We start from the raw sequence: 21,833 nt of genomic DNA on the forward strand, positions 1-21,833 counted from the left end.
CATTAAACATCAATAACACAATCTATAATTGTACGTTTAAATATTTTTAATAGAGTCAAAAGTCTTTAATCCAGACTCGTCAGGACTTCGGCGATTCCGGATTATAGATCATCAGTTTAAATCTGGTAAGATGGCATGCAGAAATTATAAAATTAAAAATATGAAACCTTAATTTATGAAATAAAGAGCAATTATGATCTAAAGGGTATCAAAAGTTACAAAAAAAAAAAAAACTTACTATTTCTTTGTTTACTTTATTAAACATTTCTTTCAACGCGTGCATGCATAAAGCATACATTATGCATAGACAAAATAAGAAAATTGCAACCAGAAAACTATTTGATGTGTATTTGTGATATTTATAATGACGAGGAATTTGATTTAAATCATATCAAAGATGGAGTATATCGAAATGAAATACTACATTTAGTAAGGAATTATAAGCCAAATAAAATAAAAACATCTGCCCTGAAGATAAGGATAGTGCTGACGGATCAACTTCCAGTTCACTGCCCGCCGTGACGTTTCCCCTCCCCCCTGTAGAGCAGCGTGAAATTGATAAACAGATTTCGGAATGGTTAGAGAAACAGAGGATATGCCTTTATCCATTTTTTACAGCAATTCCACTTTTTGTTTGATGGATATCAAAACATGCTTTCGCTTTGTAGATCCTTTGGCAGCTCCAGAATCGGAAATTCTTTTTGGCATAATCGAAAGTTCAAGCTTACTTTTATAAAATTGCTTTTTCAAAAAATAATAAGCCAGACCCAATTAGAAGATTAAGGAACAACGCAATCTGCAACATTACCTGAAATAGATAATTTTAGCTTAGCTTGTCCGTTATACATTAAAAGTGCATGCGTAAACGCAGTGTGCGTTTACGCATGCGCAGAAAGTTTGTAGCTTTGAGGTCCGGATTATAGATCATTCCGGATTATGGATGTCCGGATTAAAGACTTTTGACTGTAATAAGTTAAAGAAATATGGCAAGTCGATATTTATATTATATACTATTATGGCAATTTACAAGAAAAATTTATTTCAGCATTTCATATTTTAAAATGTTTCTTTTAAAACTGGAAATACAAATCAATTAAAAATTTAAATGGATTGGTTTTAAGCCATAAATATCTAAAACTACAACACTAACTTCTATATTTACTCAATGGAACAATCATCCATCCTGAAATCTTTGATATACAAGAGCTAGATTTATACCCAGAGATATATCATTTTATTACAACAAAATTTTGATTAAAAGATTTTATTGTAATTTATAACATGCTATACAAATATATCTCCTTCTGAAGCTCATAAAGTAATATTAATTTTCATTAAATATTTCTTTTCTTACATATTCACATTTAATGTAACTATTTATTTGTTCCTGATAAAAAGAATAAGTTCATAATTATTTCAGAAAGCAAATGTTTTTTTACATTCTAAAATATAATATGATTACTAAAACAGGTTTTAAACCAGTATCTCATACTTAGTGCATTAAAAATTCAGGACTAGTCAGTGAACTTAGAAAATTGTAGAAAATTGCCATCAATTTTTAGAGAGTGAATTCTTTAGCACTTTTTGGATTGTTATGCATATTTCACAGAAATTCAATCTTAATAGATCATGTGCTAATGCTATGGGCTTTGATAACAAATTTTACTTTTAAAAATTTAAATACATACACCAGTTTTTTATTTTGGTTACTGGCAGTACATGGTTTTAGCTAATATATACCAATCCCCCAAGCAGACAAATTTATTCTGAAGTTGATGCAGGTTCAGGCTATTTTCAAAATTACTGAACTATAAGTATATTTAAGTGCTTGTCAAATTATTAAACAATGAGCTTTGTTTTAGCTCCTAATTAAAAACAAATTTAAATTTAGCAGCCTCTAAATGCTTTATCTCATTTTAAGGAAATGAAAAAGTCATACTTACATATTCACACAGCAACCTTGGTACAGTTTGGAAATTTATTAAAGAAAAAGAATAACTTATGATCACAAAAAATTATTTATTAGGTACACACACATATCTTTTAATTAGTTACTTATTCAAAAAATCAATTACTACACCAATTTACAAGCAAATTATTTTTCGTTTGTTCAAGTAGAAATTTTGTGACAACTGCTTTAAAAATATATTCAAAGCAATTGCCCCCTTCAAAAATTTTGATGCAAAATATGGCATTCCCTTAGAATTCCCTGAGAAATGTTATTGCAGTTTCTCTCATAATAGGTAAATACCATAATGTATACCTTAAAATTGAGCTTAAACTGAAAAATATCATGATTTCTCTATAAAAAACCAATAAAAATTGGACTATATCAAAAGGAAAATATACAAAATTGTGGCATTACTTGTTAAAATTAATGAATTATTTGCGCGATTGCCACACTCTAGTGCATTCTGAAAATTTGACATCTATCAAGGTGGTTGTGCTAATTAAGTAAGTACAGAAATGTTCTTCAGGACTTCTATTGCATATAATTTACAGATTATTCCACATGCAATGTTTCTGCATTTAATTTACAGTTCTCTGCATTATATTAATATACAGGTGCTCGTATTTAAACCCTCTCAATCTGAAACTTTTATTCCAGTTCAAAATCTGAATATTGCACAGATTAAAAAAAACATACAAACTCAGTTAGCATGTGAAGTATTAGCAGAGCATACCAAACTGCTCGTTTATAAGAGGCTATAATAAATATTCCAAAATCTTATTCCTCAAAACTGCTGCTATTTCATCTGCATCCTCATTTAATATTTTTATTATTTCATTCACATTTTAAATTCTTTAGTCATCTTCTATCACTTAACCCTTTCAGGAGGGTGTCCCATATATGCATTCCCTAAGAACGTCTCTTACAGCTGGGCGTCCCATCCACGAATCGCTAGAGGTCACATTTAGAGGACGGGTGATGCATATATGCATTTTAAGCTGGAACGTTTTTCTGAAGGCCACTAGATGGCATCCTATGTCCATTACTTTTGAAATGAACACAGTTTTAGGTTCCTGACCTTGAGTTAGATATATTCTGCTTGACTTCGGTATTTTACTCATCAGCTCTTGCGAGGGGTGGGGAGGGAAAGCGTAAACAGAGGTGAGCTGTTTAAATCGCTGCGTGCTAATGAAAACATTCGCATGTCTGATTTATATCCAATTCCTTTTTTTATTCTATTTTTTCCTTTACTATGCACGGTCTTTTAGGGTTAGTATGTGGTTACGTTTTGCATTACCTTCAGATATATTTCCGTTTCTTCCCTTTTTATTTCGGAAAGCCTCACCTTCCTCACTTTCGGAAGGCAGCATTTTTTAGAGGAAGAATACTCTTGTATGGTCAATGAACCATTTAATTAACACACATGAAGGTGATGATTCATTTTCTAAAGAGTTAGAAAGTGATACTTCTCCGTGCTTCGAGATTTACCACACTCAGTCTTCATTTTAAATTTTGTTACTTCTTACTGTAAATAGTCTTTATTGTATTGTTTTATTAATTTTAAACTTTAATGATGGATTTTATCAATTAAAACTTTGGCATAATTTGAATAGCGCTTCCGAAAATTATTTTACAAGATAAGCAATTTTTTAAGTATATTTTCATGTAAAATAAAGAAAAAAACGTTATTAAGTGCTAATTTTAACATATATAAGAGCTCAAGTAATAATCTAAAATGATACCAAAAATTATGATGCTAGAAGCCTTTTTTTTATATATATATAAAATTAGGCTTAGCGATGCAAAACCTCCGTCCTGTACGGTGACTGCCTTCGATTCCCTTCCGTCCCGCACGAGCATCTTAAACAAAGGTGCGCCGTCGCAAAAAAGTTAATTAGATTTTGTAGAGGCATTTCATATTCATAAAAATCTTTCAGTTCTAGTTAACAATCCCAATTTCATTTTTACTCTCAGCTCAGGAACTGTTTCATAGTTGCTTCCATTTTTCATCAATAGTTTCATCAGTAGTTTGACTTTCTTTCCTCCCATTGTTATCACCTGAATACAGGCTTCTTTTTTGTCATTTATACTTCCGCAGTTGAAGAAGGAGATTTTGTATTTAACCTTTTAACTGTCATGCCCGAAATAATCTCAGGCTCAGCACTGGTGTTCCAAAATGTCACGTCCAAGTATTACTCGAGGTAATATTTTTTTAATAGTGCATACAGAAAACTATATGTGCATCGTATTGTTATACCCAAATATAAATTGTGAGAAATTTATTTCGGCTTCAATTCAATACACAGCAGCACTTTATTGAAGGTTTCAAAGTATAGAGGTTCATGTTCAAAGCGTGCGGCATTTTTTTTTATTGCACGCACGGCAAACATCCGATTTTTGCAATAAAAAATAATTACGACTTATGCACCCAAATCATCAAAATAACTTGACAGTTAAAGGGTAAAACCTTCAAAACTAGTTCTACAAATGAATATTATGCTTATTCCTGTTTCTTGATATCTCCAATAATCATTATTTGGCATGTTAACTCAGCTTAAATGCATAGTAAATTACTGTCTAACGTTGGTAACATAAACTGTCTATATAAACCACAGAAGCATATAACAAACTATATAATTTCACATACACATGTATGTGTGTGCATTGTCACATACAGTATTCTGTATACACTATTAAGGCAGGTTTGAATTTAACCAATATTTCAACTTCACATAACTTCTTCTCAGGAACCCAACTAGTTAATAATTAAAGGAGCACCTATATTACTAAATAAAAGCACTAATAATTTTCAGAACATATTTTAGAACTGAATTAGGAACTATGAAAAGATACTGATACTTTCTTCCAGCACTATTAAAAAAAGTAGTAAAAAATAATAAAACTGGTTTTTGTGAAAAACAACAAAAACACATTTTAATACAACAAATACTGAAACAAGATATTTTATGTACATAAAATTTCAATATAAATAACACTAACAGCATCAATTAAAAGTTCATTATACATTTTAACATGATTCATTGAACTAATATTGATCTGAATATACAGAAATAGCAATACTGATTAATATTTTTATAAATTGAGGGATAAATGTTGACTTTAACAATATTTAGAACAGAAAGAGTACTCATTTAATAAACAATGCATTCTAACTGAGAAAGAATAAAATCACTAACTGATCTAAATTAAGAACAATTTCTAATATTTTTTATTTAAATTGATTAGTGAAGTAGAGAACATTATCACTGTCATAAAACTAGTAATGCTGTGAAATGTTAAGTTTTATAAGCAAATTCCAGTATCATAAACATTCATTACTGTGGTAAAGAAAAAATGTCATACAGCAGAAATGTTTTCACACATAAAATGAATGCAATAATAATTAAAAGATTAATTTGCAAATTATGCTTTAGAAATCATCTGTTTTAAAACTTTGCCACAGAAAAATATCACCACTCATTATTAAAATACAAATTGTGCAAAATATGTACTGTGCGACAAAAGTGTTTACATCGTGCTAGTGTATATTCAAGTTTATTTAAAAATCTGTAAAAAAATATAATGTAAAATTAGATAAAAAGGTACAATATATTGCACTAAAATATCACAATATGCAAGAACAGCTCATCACAAATATTCTATAAAGAAAACTAAGAAGTTAAATAGCAACAGAATAACAAAAAAATATAGCAAATATAAGAAATAACAATATAAAAAAGAGAACACAATAAGTGCTTCAAATAAGTTTAAAATAATACTTTTGCTGAACCAGAATAACAACAGAATACAAAAGAAGAAAACATACAGGAACAAAGCCTCAAATAAATTAACAAGCAATTTTAACATATAAATGATGTGTATAAAATATTTGAAATAGTGCAAGATGTATGGAATACTGATAATAATCTCGATATATAAAAAACAGATTATAATACACAATTTTATAATTCTATGAGTTTTTTTTTAATTGTGGAATAAATACTATATCCTAAAATACTTCTGATTATCTTCATAATTTCATTCTTATTAAATTATTGCTATAGGTAGTATTAAATGGATATTTTAAAAATCATTTTATGGTAAAAGTATGTTTTAATATGGCCTTTCACATATAATAAAAAATTATCCCTCTTGTAATAATGATATGCATCAAAGAATCAAATTTCAGATACAATGCTAAAACAAATCCTCTTTGTTGAAAACTTAAATTTATTTTTGTGTCAGAAATTGACATGACAGCTTTGTTACAGATCTTTAAACTGCCATTAAGCTGGATACTTAAAACAGTAAATGCAATGTTTGCTTCACAAAATTTTGCAGGTTTACCTTTTCTTATGGCAATAAATGGAATGCATTAGCATCTATTGCCAAAGGCATATCATGGCTTATTGTTCTTAATGATGGAGTGCTTCATTAATTTCATGGCCAGTTCTGATTGGTTTGCCAATTTATGAAATTCTTTTATTGATAGATTATTTGATTTTTTAAGGTTGATTTTTTACAGTTACATGTTATTTTTATGTGTTACCTAACACGTTATTTTTATGTTAATTCTGTTCTATATCTTCTACTTCTTCCTTCACTAAAATGTATATTCACATGAATTTAAATATCTTAATGACTTGAGAAGACTAAATATTTGTCTCTAACTATGACTCTATATATTTATCAATAATTTAGAGAGTACTGCAGCCATTACACTAATCAGCATGTTATACTAAGACCACACAAGTTCTCTACTTAGCCCAGATGTGTAATGATGAATGAATTTTGTATTTGTTTCAGTGAAGGATTTGAATGTCATCTGTCAGATGGAAGCTAACAAATGAAAGTTAGATTTTGTACTTTACTGTTTTATATATCCTATTAAATTTGGATGCTTTTCGTCAGACCCGAATTAACAAGTAAAAATTAAATTGTGCACTTTCTGAAACCCCGTAAACAGCTGCAGCTAATACTTGTTAATTTTTAGCTGTCCTATAAGACACAGTTTTAATAAACCTTACCTTTCCAGCTGCTGCTTTTATTAATTTTTAAATTAGATGGCTAAGAAGGATTTATGAATGTACCTGTCATCATTTATCTACAGTACAGCTTTCACAGAATTCCCATAGTATTGACAATTTAGTGATTTATTTTAACCAAAGTGAATGTCCTTTTACAAGCAAAATGATAGTACCTTGCTTTTGAAAACTGCATATTCTTTAATCTACTTCAAATGTCTTTTTTAATTAATATGAAATAAAATAAAAAGTTATCTATTAAGTTATCTATAAAATATTAGATTTTAAATTCCTAAATTTTGCTTTTACTTTTTTCAATACTAAATTATTTTCTATTTCTATTTTTTTATTAAAGCTAACAAATCCATGCAATATAATATGTTATCTAAGGTAGTATTACAAGGCAACATCATTAACAGCCAATAAAAGTTTGAATTTGTTGTATGGATGTGTTCAAATAATGTATAATTCATCGCATCTTATTTTATAAACTATGGGAAATATTAAAATAAGTTCTATATAACTGTGTTCAACATTTGAATTAATACTGCATTCAATAATAATACAAATTTCAAAACAGGAAATTTGTTATTATTAATAAAGTGCATAAAACTACCCTGAAAATAATAAGTCCTGCTGTGTTTTAAATTTTTAGGTCCTGCTGTTTTTTTTTTTTTTTAATTTTTAGTTTTTTTAAGAAAATTTATTTTTAGGTTTTTATCACTGGCATAAAATAATATTTTCCTTACAATTAATTTATCTAATTTGCTGACTACACTATTTTCCCTGGCCAATGGTACTTAGTTAAAGTTACAAAGCTAAAGCATAATGAATAAAAATATAATCCGTTTTTTATTTCAGATAGCTTTTTGCATTAAAAAGTACAGACCAAGAATACAAAATACTATGGCATGCATAATAAAACTATTTTCAGTTATTTAAAATTGAACTTTTCTCATGTATAATAAAACTATTTTCATATTTTCAGTTATTTAGAATTGAACTTTTCTCATGTATAACAAATTTGAAACAAGTTTCTTTCAACAAACTGTCTGAAATTACCAAAATCAGTTTTGAAGTTTTATTACTGAATATTCTATGAGTTAATAAACAGATACAGTCAAAAGTCTTTAATCCGGACTCGTCGGGACTTCAGTGATTCCGAATTATCGATTTTTCCGGATTATAGATCATCAGTTTAAATCTGGTAAGATGGCATGCAGAAATTATAAAATTAAAAATATGAAACCGTAATTTATAAAATAATGAGCAATTATGATCTAAAGGGTATCAAAATTTACAAAAAAAAACTTAATATTTATTTGTTTACTTTATTAAACATTTCTTTCAACGCGCGCATACGTAAAGTATACATTATGCATAGCCGAAATTAGAAAATTGCAACCAGAAAACTATTTGATTTGTATTCATGATATTTATAATGACGAGGAATTTGATTTAAATCATATCAAAGACGAAGTACATCAAGATGAAATACTACATTTAATAAGGAATTATAAGCCGAATAAAATAAAAACATCTGCCCTGAAGATAACGATAGTGTTGACAAATCAACTTCCAGTTCATTGTGCGCCCGCCGCCAAGTTCCCCCCCCCCGTGCAGAGCAGCGTGAAATTGATAAACAGATTTCGGAACGGTTAGATAAACAAAGGATATGCCTTTATCCATTTTTTGTTTGATGGACATCGAAACATACTTTCGTTTTCATAGATCCTTTGGGAGCTCCAGCATCGGAAATTCTATTTGACATAATCGGAAGTTCAAGCTTACTTTTATAAAATTGCTCTTACAGTCAGCAAAAAATAATAAGCCGGATCTTATTCGAAGATTAATGCACAACGCAATCATCAACATTAACTGAAATAGACAATTAGATAATTTTAGCTTATACCGTCCGTTATACATTAAACGTGCAGCGAAAATGTATTCTGCGCTTGTGCACACGCAAATGCGCAGTCGTAAAGGTCTTACGCGCACACTTAAATGCCTATGCGCATGCGTCACTGCGGCGCATGCGCAGAAAGTTTTTAGCTTTGAGGTCCGGATTATAGATCATTCCGGATTATGGGTGTCCGAATTTACGACTTTTGACTGTATATGAAATTTAGTTCAATATATCAATGTATATATATATGTAACATTTGCAGCAGATTGGCATTGGAAATGATAAAGCTTAGCAATCTGGTCACATCAGAGTCTGGGTGTGGTCGCTGTGGAGTGGAAAACAGTAGAAATGATGACACCGAAAGATTTCACTTTTTAAAACTCCATATCTTTATTCACTTAAAATGGCAGATTTCTTTTAGATTTTCCCAGATTGCATATGTGATAGTAATTTAGACTAAATGCGATTAACTTTAACTTTACTGTGTCATACTATTCAAACAAAGAAGACAGACTGGAAGAGTGGCAGCGAAAGTGTTTTACAGCAGCAGGCAGAGAAACAATCTGACGGAAACTGGCTCGAACTCTTCATTTATCGCAGCAATTATGTAACATGCCAGAATTTTCTCGAAAGTATTGGTCTAGGAGGAAGATCCTGAAATTGTGGAAAGTTAATTAGAGGTTGCCTACTCGCGTAGAGCAAAGCCATCATATTTTTTATATTTTACACGCACACAAACACACATATATGTGTGTGTGTGTATGCGACTTGAACTCGATTCAGCGTGCAAGCAGTGCCTTTAGGTGCCAAATTTTAGCACAGCAAATTCCTTCCAGGACCCTCCAGAAGCTGAAAAGTGCACTTTTAGAAGAGTAGAATGCAATTCCACAAGACTGTAAAATCTATGAAATCAAGATGTGGTATGCATATTTGTCTGAGGTGACCAACACAGTATTAAAGAAAAAATTTTTTGAATGAGAAATGATTTGATTTTTCTCCCATTTTCCAGTTTCCATAAATTTAGTTTTAATTTCAATATTTTGTTGCTAAACATTGAAATTTATGTTAACTAATGCTTTTGTATATATTTCTATTAATCCTTTAATTTTGATGTAAAAATGTAATGTAAAAATGAAGGATTTTAAAAGACAATTCATAATTCCTTTACAGTTGTAAGGTTTATTTATATAATTAACCAGTTATTTAATGTTTAGCATCTTTACTGTCACTTTTCTCTTTCTGTTTCCTGCTGAAATGCAAATTAGCTCACCTGCATCTAAGTGAAAGTTTGAGATTGTTTCAGAATGTGTTCTGCCTGCTGATGGCCACATTACTATTTGCTATTCTAAGATAAGAGTTTCCGTCTACAGCATTGCTTTATTTTTGCCGATAGTGCTGTCAGGAAGGTGTAGGCTTAAGAACCAACTTCAGCATTTAAATATTTTTGCATAGCCTTTGGCTAACAGTTACTTAAGAGTTCATTTTAATTTAAATTTCTACTTTTGAGTTCACACATAAATACTGACTGATTTGTAGACACAAGATGTGCCTTCTGTTCACTTACTCAGCTTTCAGTAAAGTGCCTTTCACACCCTTCTTAGTTTTGTTTCATATTAGACATAGAAATAAGTCGCTTACATGCCAGTTGGTGGATTTGCCACAAGTTATGTTTAGTTATGGGCACAATCGTTACACTGTATTAGTAATACTAAAAGAATTAATAAGTGTATAAAATAATAATGGTATTTTTATTTTTTTACAAATGCATAATTACTTAGTTGTTTCAAAATGCCACTGATAGCTGTTGTAAATTTAGATGCACAAACAGATCTAAAACCCATTTATATACGTATTTATTTTGAAAGAAAAAATTATTGTGACAAAAGTCAACTAGTTTTATTACTACATCATTTTTTGAAGCAAACAATATCCCCCACCTTCATAATATAAAATAGTTTAAGATGACAATATAATTACTAATAAATAATTTTACTTCTGACACAACTTTCATTTCTATGTTTTGCTAGGTTTAATGTTAGCGTGCTTTCTTTTTTATAAAAAACAATTTGTCACTATAAAATGTGAACAGTTACAGAAGTAACATACATAAAAAATAATTTAATTACAACTAAAGAAATTACAGAATGAAAAAATAATAATCAAATTAGGATCTCTTCTACAAAATACAGAAAATAAATAACTAATTCAAGAGAATAAAAATATCAGTCACAAATAAACTCCCCCACTCAAACTTTTCCACTAAAACCTCATAGAATTTAAAGCAATGTTATAATAAAAGTATAAAAACACCTTTGTTAACAAAAGTATGTAGAGCAATATCATAAATAAAATACTATAAAGAATTTCATAAATGAAAAATTCTCAAGTTATATAATAAAACAACATTTTTACATTTTAATAAACTATAACTGTATCATTTGCCTACATATTAATGTAACTTAACATAAAATTCTAAGGGGAAAAAAAAAAGCATCACATTGTTTTACAAAAATATATTGGAGAGAAAAAGATAAATGCAGAACAATTAATTAAATCTTGAATTAACACATTCTTCTATATCCATTACATTCTGAAGTTGATAATTAATAAAATTGGAAATCAATTTCTAAGTTTATGATATTGTTTGCTATTTAATATTATAAATACATTTAAAAACATTTTTTAAGTGCTACATAAAAAAAATAATCATATGTTCATTTATAATGATTTTGCCTGATTTGAAATTTTTGTATCCAATAACTATCCAAATTAGTACTAATGTTTTTTAATAAAAATTATTACTAATAGTTCAATTTTTCAGAAAAATGCTACACTGCACAGCAGAATTTGTAACATAAATCAAAAATATATATGAAAATTTTAATTTATGTAAAATTACAAAATATAAAGAAATAAATTTATAACTTACATATGTATGACTAGGAAAATCTCATGTGAACCTTATACAACAGTTAAAATGCATATATATATATATTGGTATGTGAAATTGCACATGTTATAAAACCACTACCATAAGACATTTTTTCAGTCAAGTTTTCCGAAACCTACCTGAAACATGCAAATTTTGATAGAAATTTCTGTTTTAAAAACCCCCAATTAAGGCTTTAAAAAAAAAAAACTTTTTTAATACTTTATAACAAGACAACAGTTTTCAACCATGATTTCCAAAAAATTCATAAAGGCACAAATAATTAGTTGAACCTACTTAAAATGACTTATAATTATTCAAAGCGTAAATGAAGATACACTAATATGTTACTATTTAGTGTATCTTCATTTACGCTTTGAATAATTAAAGATCCTTTAAAAATGAAATATGTAGCAAAACAAATATATTCAGTTATATTTAAATATAAAATCACATTTTCTTCTCTTGTACATAAAGTACAAATGCTGTACATGGTACACAGATTCAAAATAAATACTTTCACTATTATATATAAGACGTTTATTAACATTTGGATGTTTAATTAAAAGTAAAACAAAACAAAAAATCATTATGATAATATAAAGGTTATTTTGAATGCTTATATAGAGAAACGTAAATTTACCAATCCTTTTATCTTTTTTAATTAAAATGCACAGTTTAAACAAGAACATAAAAGCAACCATTTTTCAAAAATGCAGAATGATAGATGAGCATATACTATATGACTAATATATATACTATAAATAAAGCATATACTATAAATAAAGAATAACATACAGCAATGTAAATATATTACAGTGAAATAATTACACATAAATGTAAAACTTAAGCAATTATTCATGTTTATGGATGATAATCATTTATGGATATTTCCATAAAATACATGAATAAATAAAAAAATTCGGCCATCTTTAAATCCCTTAAAGCTGACTGCACATGTGCCTTCTTATTTAATGGACAACAATAACCACATTTAGAAACAAAATTGCTTCTTAAAAAGCAAATATATACACAATTTTAAAAAAATCACAATATTGCTGCTACTCTAAATAAATTAAAACAAAAGCACAGCAAAATAAATATGACTAATTCCAACCCTGAGTCAAACAAAACATAACTAATTTAGTTTCATGTATAACCACTTCTATCTACACTTTTATAGAAAAAGTAATCTTACATAAGCTTGCAAGTTGAAAGCACACTATCAATAACATTCTGGAAAAAAAAAAAAAAAAAAAAAAAAAAAAAAAAAAGCAGCAATCTGCAGTCCTGATATTTACAGACATGAAATCACTTCAAGTTGGGCAAAATACTACAAAAAGAAAAATTATAAGATAAAACAAATCAATCAAATAATAAGCTACATTAAAATATTCAACAGAACAACAGTAAGTTACAGATAATAAATGAGAGGTTATTTGCATATTATATTTCTGCCTTAAAATAATTGCTCATTCCAGAATTTTTTACCAGACTAAAAAAACCAGGGCCATGAGAAATTCTGGCATTCTTCCAACTTTTTAAATTCAAAACATTGCATACATGTTATTTACATTTACTGATACATTTTAATATTTTATTTAAAAAAAAAAAAATACAGATGTAAATTTCTACAAGTTGTAAATTTAAACACAACTTCTATTTGTATGTTATAGAATATATTCTGGCTCATAAAAATTAGTATTTTTATAGTTAAAAATGCAGGTACTTAGTATTAGTGCATCAAAACAATCACCAAGCAGGGTGATTTACTGTCAGTTAGGGATACGAGTAGCATAAGAAAACATGCATAACATATGTGCTTTGGTTTGATGTAACCTGATTGATCCTTTATCATTTATACGCTGTGTTTTATTTGTATGAATTACAATTAGCTGCTATTGATACATTTTTTAACCTTGCAAAACAAATGATAACCTTTGTAAAACAAATGATTAAATTTTGGGAGTTCCCTTGTACAGAACAGGAAGCAATGGATTATTTTTCAAATTGATGAGACTCTATCATAAAAAAATACATATTAATGGATATGATGCGGTCACAAACTTATTGGCCATTTTGGAGAGCATTTGCAATTTTTTTTTCTGATTAATTTTTCATTAAGCTAATGTGAGAAAGGCAACCACCACTGGCAAAAAGTGGCATCAAATTAAGATTTTTATGAGTATTCAAGCAATAAGATTTTAAAACGAGAAACATTGGTAATAAAACACTCACTTGTTTTGAGAAGTCCTTCCTCCCCATTGTTATTTTCCTTATGTACACAGCGACAGAAAAGGATTTTTGGAAAAAAAAAAAAAAAAAAAGAGGTAAGTGTTTTATTACCAATATTCCTCATTTTCTTTATTTAATTTTTTTAAATTTATTGATTGCTTTTGCTTTTGTATGTAGTTTTTAGTGTGCTACTATTTTAAAAATGGCTGTAATCTTTTGAGCATTTCCAATTTGGCCAAATGATTAGTCGCCAATGAGTTTGCAAATGCTCTCCAGACTTGGCAGCAAATTTGCGACGTTTTGGTGACAGAGCAGATATTCAGAAAGTACTGAAATAGCAAAATAATATCAGTAATTTATAAAATTATCCTGCTCATAATTTTTAACAATAATCATAAATAATTATCAAGACAATCTTTTTCTTTTATATTCACAACAAATAATTTTCATATAAAATAACTAACCTTTCAATATATAATCGGTCAGCAACGTAGGAACAGTCGGACTATCATCGTTGATTGCTTGCAATACTGAAAAATAATTAAAAAAAAAAAAAATAAAGTCCCAATTATATTTTTTAAAATTTAATTTTGTATTTTTTTTTCCGCTTCTTCTCCCAGTTTGATGCATAAGCATTTTTAAATTAAAAGCTATTTCAACTACTGAATACAAAAGTTTAAATTCTTTAACATTCATTTTCAACTGGAACTTATAATTTTCCCTTGCAAAACCTAACTCTATTACCCACCCACCTATCCACAGGTTGGAGATAAGAAAAGAAAAAAAAAATAATGTATCATAAAATTTTGATTTGGAGTCAAAATTCTTTATGAATTAAACTAACTGCGAAATTGTAGAATTCAAAATTAAAGTTAATCTTTCTTGAGTATTTGAATTCCTGATTATTTTTTCTCTGGTTCCTCAAGTTCCTGTTTAATTAAAATTCAATTATTACATACCTAAAAAACAAACTAAAGAGAGAGGCTTTAGTCTCTATTTATAAAAATTTATCTCCTAACCCCCAAAAAGGAAAAAAAAAAAAAAAAATACTGAATTATTATGAAAACATTCCAGTGCAATGAACAATGCTTTCAAGTTAAATGACAAATATTTAAAAAACCTATGTAAAAAGTTATAACTAATACCAACTCATGCCTCCTGCATGTTTACTAAATGAGGTATTTTAATCTAATAATTACGAGTTCATGAAAACATGCAGACAAGCATACATACTATTTACATAAATCAACCTGCCATATTTAGTAATGTCTTACAAATATGAAAGAAAACCTTGGCAAGTCTTTACATCATGCTACGCTTCCAGTTTGCCACAGATTTCTTCATAGAACTGATAATACTCATTGGAAGGATAGGTTACTGGAACATGGCAAAGCAAAGAAGCTATCTGCCTATGCAGAGGAATGCCTTTATGGAGAACTTTATCAAGAAAACTGGATCATATTCATATTACACATGGAGAAACCATAAAAACCAACTATGCAGCTACACCCTTTGCCTTGGTTCAAACCCAAGTTGAACTATCATATTCAACAGTCTTAAACACTGCCATTGATGAGGTATTACTTATTCGCAATTTATAAATAAAGAGATATGGCAATAAAATTCAAAGAAGAAAATCCTATCTTTGTAATTATATTTTCATATTTCCATTTACAACAAACATATGTACAAATACAATATTTCTTGACAAAGAATGTGAATTTAATAGTAATTCATATGTTAATGGCAGATATCAAGACAATAACATAAATCTTTTTTTAACCTTTTAACTGTCATGCCTGAAATAATCTCAGACACAGCACTGGTATTCCAAAATGTCATGAATGAATATTACTTGGGCTTTTTTTTTTTTTTTTTTGCATCATATTGTTATACCCGAATATATATCGTGAGAAGTTTATTTCGGCTTCGTTTCAAAAGACGGCAGCACTTCACTGAAGGTTTTAAAGGATAAAGTTCAAAGTGCACAGCATTTTTTTAATTTTTAGATTGAGAGGCAAACACTCCATTTTTGGAATAAAAAAAAATTGACAATTTATGTACACAAATCTTCAAAATAACTTGACAGTTAAAAGTTTAAGCACTTAATTTAAAATATCTGGAATCATTAAAGTTTGTACTTTTATATTTAATAAATACTATGACTCATGAATATAATATGTACATAACAAATGCTAATTTGAATTTATAGTTATTTTTTCATTCAAATTATTTTATAAATTTTTACAGAATTAAAACAATTTGTCTTGCAAATACTCAATTTCCTAAGTTAACTTTGGTTAGTCTATATTTTAAGGTGCCCCTTGGATTATCACCAAGTTGTTTCATTTATCGCCAATTTGTTTCACTTATGGTAACCTGAGTAGTTGAATGCTATGGAAACCCTATTATGACATGATTGGTTGTGTGATTGCGGTGAATTAGACTGATGGGAAAATATTTGTAAGGGCTTATTTCTGCATTGGATGTCAGGAAGCACATTGCTTATTTTATACTGTACACCGTAAAATGGCTATATGTGATGAAATTAATCTGAAGTTTCTGTAAGATTTGGAACGAAAGGGTGTAAAAGTACTTGTGTGTAAAAGAAGGTTTACTTAGAAGTCATTATAAGTGTCCTGCTTGTATGAAAGAAATGAGTATAGCTGAATGTAAAGATCATTCAGATGGCTTTGAATGGGTGTGTCACAAGAAATGCCACTGACAGTCCGGCAGTACGAAGGATATTTTTTATTCTTATTTTTATGAATTTATTGTAGTGACGGCAGTATGCATGTTCTAGTTCAGATAATTTTAGAAAGTTTTTTGATACTGTTAAGGAATTTTGTGTGCCACAGACATTACTAAATATGGCAGGTCAATATTTCCCTTTTGCAGTGCATATATGCAATAACATGTATTTCCTTTTTTTTTCTGCTATTTCATTCTGTGATGCAGTTTACTGAGCTTCAATTGTGTACAGATTTTGTTCAATTTTGGTGATGAATAACTTTGTTTCAACATTATATGACATCCTCATTCTCCTAATTTTTTTTAAAGTGAAAATAAATCAATGTGTACATGGACAAAGTCAAGGGAGTGCACAATGTGGATTTTGTGCAATTCTCTGATGTTTTTTAAGTGAAAATAGATCAATGTGTACATGGACACTGAGTTTGTGCAATTCTTTGACTTGTTATTTTGGTTTTTGTGCAACTGCCATCTTGAAATTGTGCCTTGCTGGTCAATCACCAAGGGGCCACCTGAAATACATTTTTACCTTCACTTTTTTTGACAATAAATTATAATCTTAAAAAACAGAATAGAACATCTGATTTTTCACTATTTTTTTAGAACAGATAAAACTGTTATTCCATGAAATATAATCTAATATTTTTCACCACTATAAATCTCTAAAACTAAACATTACACATACAGTTGAGAAATTATTTTATACTACAAAGAAACCATATATTTAATTAAAATATAACAATAATTTATTCTGAAGACTTTCAGATTAATGTCCTTGGTCTTTTTTTTTTAAAAAAAAAAGCATTAAAAAAGTTTTAAAAATTAATTCTTATATACCATAAAAAGTACCAACAATTATACCAGTTATATAGAAAATTAAAACATCTTTTTATTAATTGCAACAAAGATGTAAATTATTGGAGAAGTTGAACAACAAGAATCAGCGTAATGTTTGTAAATTTTGTAGGACTAGTTTCGATCGTTTAAATACAGAACTAGCATCTTCAGCTGCTTAAGTGCAAATGAACGAGATAGAATATGGTAACAAGATAAGAATGACTGGAAAGATGTCAAGCTACTGGCACCATCTATTGATGAAATAAGAAAACTAAAACATAATTTCCTTAAAGGCTGAGGGTAAAAATGGATTGGAATTAGGGTCATTAACTAGAACTGAAAGTTTTTTTTTTTTTTTTTTTTTATGTGAAATGCCTCTAGAAAATCTCGTTCACCAATGGAAGATTTATTTTTAATAATTTTGGTTGCAAAAAATGGAAAGTGTAACTTTCTGACCAACAGTGCTGGGCAATACATAATTTCCGTTTTCTTTTTTCTAACATGTGCCTCATATTCTTTAACATGAAGTTTTAAGGCTCTCTTAGTTTGACCAATGTAAATTAAACCATATTGGCTAGGAATCCTGAGAATTTATTTATTCAGGATTTAGATAAGACTTAAGCATGTACAAGAAATAGACATGAGTATAATAAATAACTTTGTCTCAGAGTGCGATACAAGCAAGGTAAAATTCAGCAGAGCAACTTGTCTTAAGTCACCAATCTTATGATACATAGCCAAATGTGTATAGTGAACGATAGCTAAATTTTATGATCATACCTGCGAATTTTAAAGGTATTCAGATATTGGAAACCAAAGGTGAAATTTTTGAATTAAAGGATTTTGTAAAGAAATGTGGAGAAGTGGTAATAAATGAAGATAATACAGTACAAAGTCCGAGATCTGGAAATCCAATATCTGGAATGATCTAAAATCCGGACCTCAAAACCACCAACAACTTTTTTTAATGCTTTATGCATGAGCATTTAATTTTTTCTCCATAAATAAAACATGTCGAGAATTCTGATTCTTAATTTCCCTTCGGCACTAAATAAATACTTCTTTATTGAAGAAACAATAATTTAGCATAAATTTGTGCAATCAATAATCTGGCTTCACAGCTGTGTACCTGCTTGGCATACATCTCAAACTGAAACATTCTAGATTTTATATTCCTGACATCAACCTGGCGAACCAATTGCTTTCATCACAGCATGTTTGTCAATACATGACAACTTGAGTAATGACTCATGCAGCAATGCCTAAATGTTTTTAAATATTACACAACATATTAATAAACAAAGAGTATGGTAACCTTTTATGTTGACATTACGCTTGGCAATGATAACAGATTTAAGTTAAATGTGCTACAAAATATTGATAAGAAAAAATTTAACAAAAATTTCTTTCCATATGCTAAAAATAAATTTTGTTAATGGTACTTAGACCAAAAGATAAGATTACATTTAGTGCTAATTGAATTAAAAATAACTGATTTGTTTTTCACATAAACACAGATCTGGCAGCAGAATTTAGAGAAGACAAGATTTTTGGAATTTGGAGGAGCACTGACCAAGAAAATTAAGGGATGAAAATACCTTTGGAATTTAGGGAAAGCACTGGGATCCAAAATTTAGAACTTAGGGAGGCGCTTAGTAGCAGAATTTAGGATCCGCAGAGACTGCATCAAGTGGTAAGATATGTAGCACCGCCCCTCGATAAGCCTTAAATATATGTGAGAATTTATTTATTCAAGAGTCAGATAAGTCTTAAGCATGTGCAAGAAATAGATGTTAGTACAGTCAAAAGTCGTTAATTCGGACACCCATAATCTGGACTTCAAAGCTACAAACTTTCTGCGCATGCGTCGCTCTGACGCACGCGCAGAAAGACTTAACTTTTACGGCTGACTTTTATGATGTAAGACTTTTACAGCTGCTAATATGCATGTGTGCATGTGTGTAATACGTTTACGCTTGCGCGTTTAATGTATAACAATGTAATGTATAACAATGTTTAATGTATAAGCTAAGCTAAAATTATCTAATTCAGTTAATGTTGCAGATTTCGTTGTTACTGAATCTTCGAATTGGATCCGGCTTATTATTTTTTGCAGACTGTTAGAGCAATTTTATAAAAATAAGCTTGAACTTTCGATTATGTCAAACAGAATTTCCGATATGTATTTACTAATATGTAAAGGATCTACAAAGCGAAAGTATGTTTAGAACTCCATTAAAGAAAAAGTGGAATTGCTGCAAAAAATGGATAAAGGCATATCCTTCGTTTCTCAAACCATTCCGAAATCTGTTTACCAATTTCATGCTGCTCTGTGGCCCGGGGGGGGGGGACGCCGTGGCACGCAATGAATTGGAAGTTAATCTGTCAGCACTATCCTTATCTTCAGGGCAGAATTTTTTTTTTATTTCGCTTATAATTCCTTACTAAATGTAGTATTTCATCTCGATGTACTCCATCTTTGATATGATTTAAATCAGATTCCTCGTCATTATAATTCGCTTCTGATAAAGAAGAAAGCGATACAGAAGTTATTGAAAACGAAAAAATTTCGATTGACAAATTAGTTGGTATTCTCGATACAGCAATTATAGGACTTGAACAGCGGAACTTTGTAACTAAACAAGAAATTACCTCTGTTTAATAGAATTAAAGAGAAAGTATTATCACATGAAACAAAACAACTTAAACAACTTACATTGAAAGAAATGTTTAATAAAGTAAACAAGTAAATATTAAGCTTTTTTTTTTTTTTTTTTTTTTTTTTTTTTTTTTGTAAATTTTGATACCCTTTAGATCATAATTGTTCTTTTTTCATAAATTAAAGTTTCATATTTTTTATTTTTGCATGCCATCTTACCAGATTTAAACTGATGATCTATAATCCGGAAAAATCGATAATCCGGAATTGCCGAAGTCCCGACGAGTCTGGATTAACGACTTTTCACTGTGTAACAAACAACTAATACACTCTTAATTGTCTCAGTGCATGATGGAAGCAAGACAAAATTTAGCAGAATAAACTTGTCTTTTATCGCCAGTCTCATGTATAGCGGATGCTATTAAGCTAATAATGTATAGTGGATGCTATTAAGCTAATAATGTATAGTGGATGCTATTAAGCTAGGCTAAAACTATACTTCACTGATTCCAAGTAATTTCATTTAATATATAGCATATTGCTCTATTCCTTAACTTTCTGATTTGATCCAGCTTAATTATCTTTTGCAGGCTGTTTTTATTACAGCAATTTTATGTAAATTAAAGTTTCAACTTTTGAATATGTCAAAAAGAGAAATATTTCAATGTCCATTGAACAAAAAGTGGAATTGCTGCTGGATAAAGGTATATCTGTCTCAAAATTATGCAAGATTATGGCATTTGAAAGTCCATTATATATAACATAAGAAAACAGGGGGGAAAAAAAAAAAAACACCTTTTTGAATTTTTTGTGGATTTCAACACCCGACTTGCAATGAATAACATTGTTTGTTATGCTAAAGGTGAAGATCATGACAAAGTGATGAATGAATGGGTCAGACAGCATCACAGCAAGGACATGCCATTAACAGATCAAATGCTAATGGCTCAAGCTAAAATATTTCATTAAGAAATGAACTTAAAAATGGAGTGCACATATTCAATAGGTTGGCTTCATTGTTCAATTCCTGTTATTGCTGTGTCGAGAATTTTGACTAACTCATCAATCAAAATTTTTCATTTTCGATAACTTCTTTGTCCTTTCTTTCGTAGTGGGATTTTCTGGATCTAAAACCATACTTCAGATTTCGCTGCCCATTAATTTATTGATATTTGGGGCAATGTTATCACACTGAAAAACTTTTCTTATATCATCTTCATTTATTACCGCTTTTGAAGCTAAAATAATATGGATACATTATCTTTCACTAAAATTTTAAGTGAAGTACGCGTTGAAAAGTAATCTACAATCAGGATAATTTTTTCATCATCAGGTAAAACAACCGAGACCTACATAGGCCTTGGTAAACTAACTGAATTCTGCTGAGCCTCGGATATGAAATGGTTTTCAAACTAACCATTCATTAACACTTGTGTCATCCATGTTCTTTTGCACACGATATATGACGGGAAACTCTTTACTCCCTTAAATGCTTGAAGTCGTGTATTTTTTCCGATTACGAAAAGTTTATACTTGTGTGT

At 29.2% G+C, this 21,833-nt stretch overlaps 1 protein-coding gene across 3 annotated transcripts in view; it reads right to left on the reverse strand.

The window, feature by feature from the left end:
• Window positions 1-345: 345 nt before the first annotated feature.
• Window positions 346-21,833, reverse strand: part of LOC118204063 (fasciculation and elongation protein zeta-2-like) — a 59,718-nt gene continuing 38,230 nt past the window's right edge. For 2 of the 3 annotated variants that reach the window (XM_085825483.1, XM_085825485.1), the window contains 2 exons: window positions 14,510-14,575; window positions 346-13,143 (listed from right to left, as the gene is read on the reverse strand). In XM_085825483.1, coding sequence (XP_085681609.1) covers window positions 13,127-13,143; window positions 14,510-14,575 — 83 coding nt within the window. In that variant the 3' untranslated portion in view covers window positions 346-13,126. The remainder of the gene's footprint in view (window positions 13,144-14,509; window positions 14,576-21,833) is intronic. The other variant, XM_085825484.1, reaches the window with a different exon arrangement.

Source organism: Stegodyphus dumicola, chromosome 10 (genome assembly GCF_044657685.1).
Source record: "Stegodyphus dumicola isolate Sdum_Otavi_A_Nest chromosome 10, ASM4465768v1".
In the NCBI taxonomy this organism is placed as follows: domain Eukaryota; kingdom Metazoa; phylum Arthropoda; class Arachnida; order Araneae; family Eresidae; genus Stegodyphus; species Stegodyphus dumicola.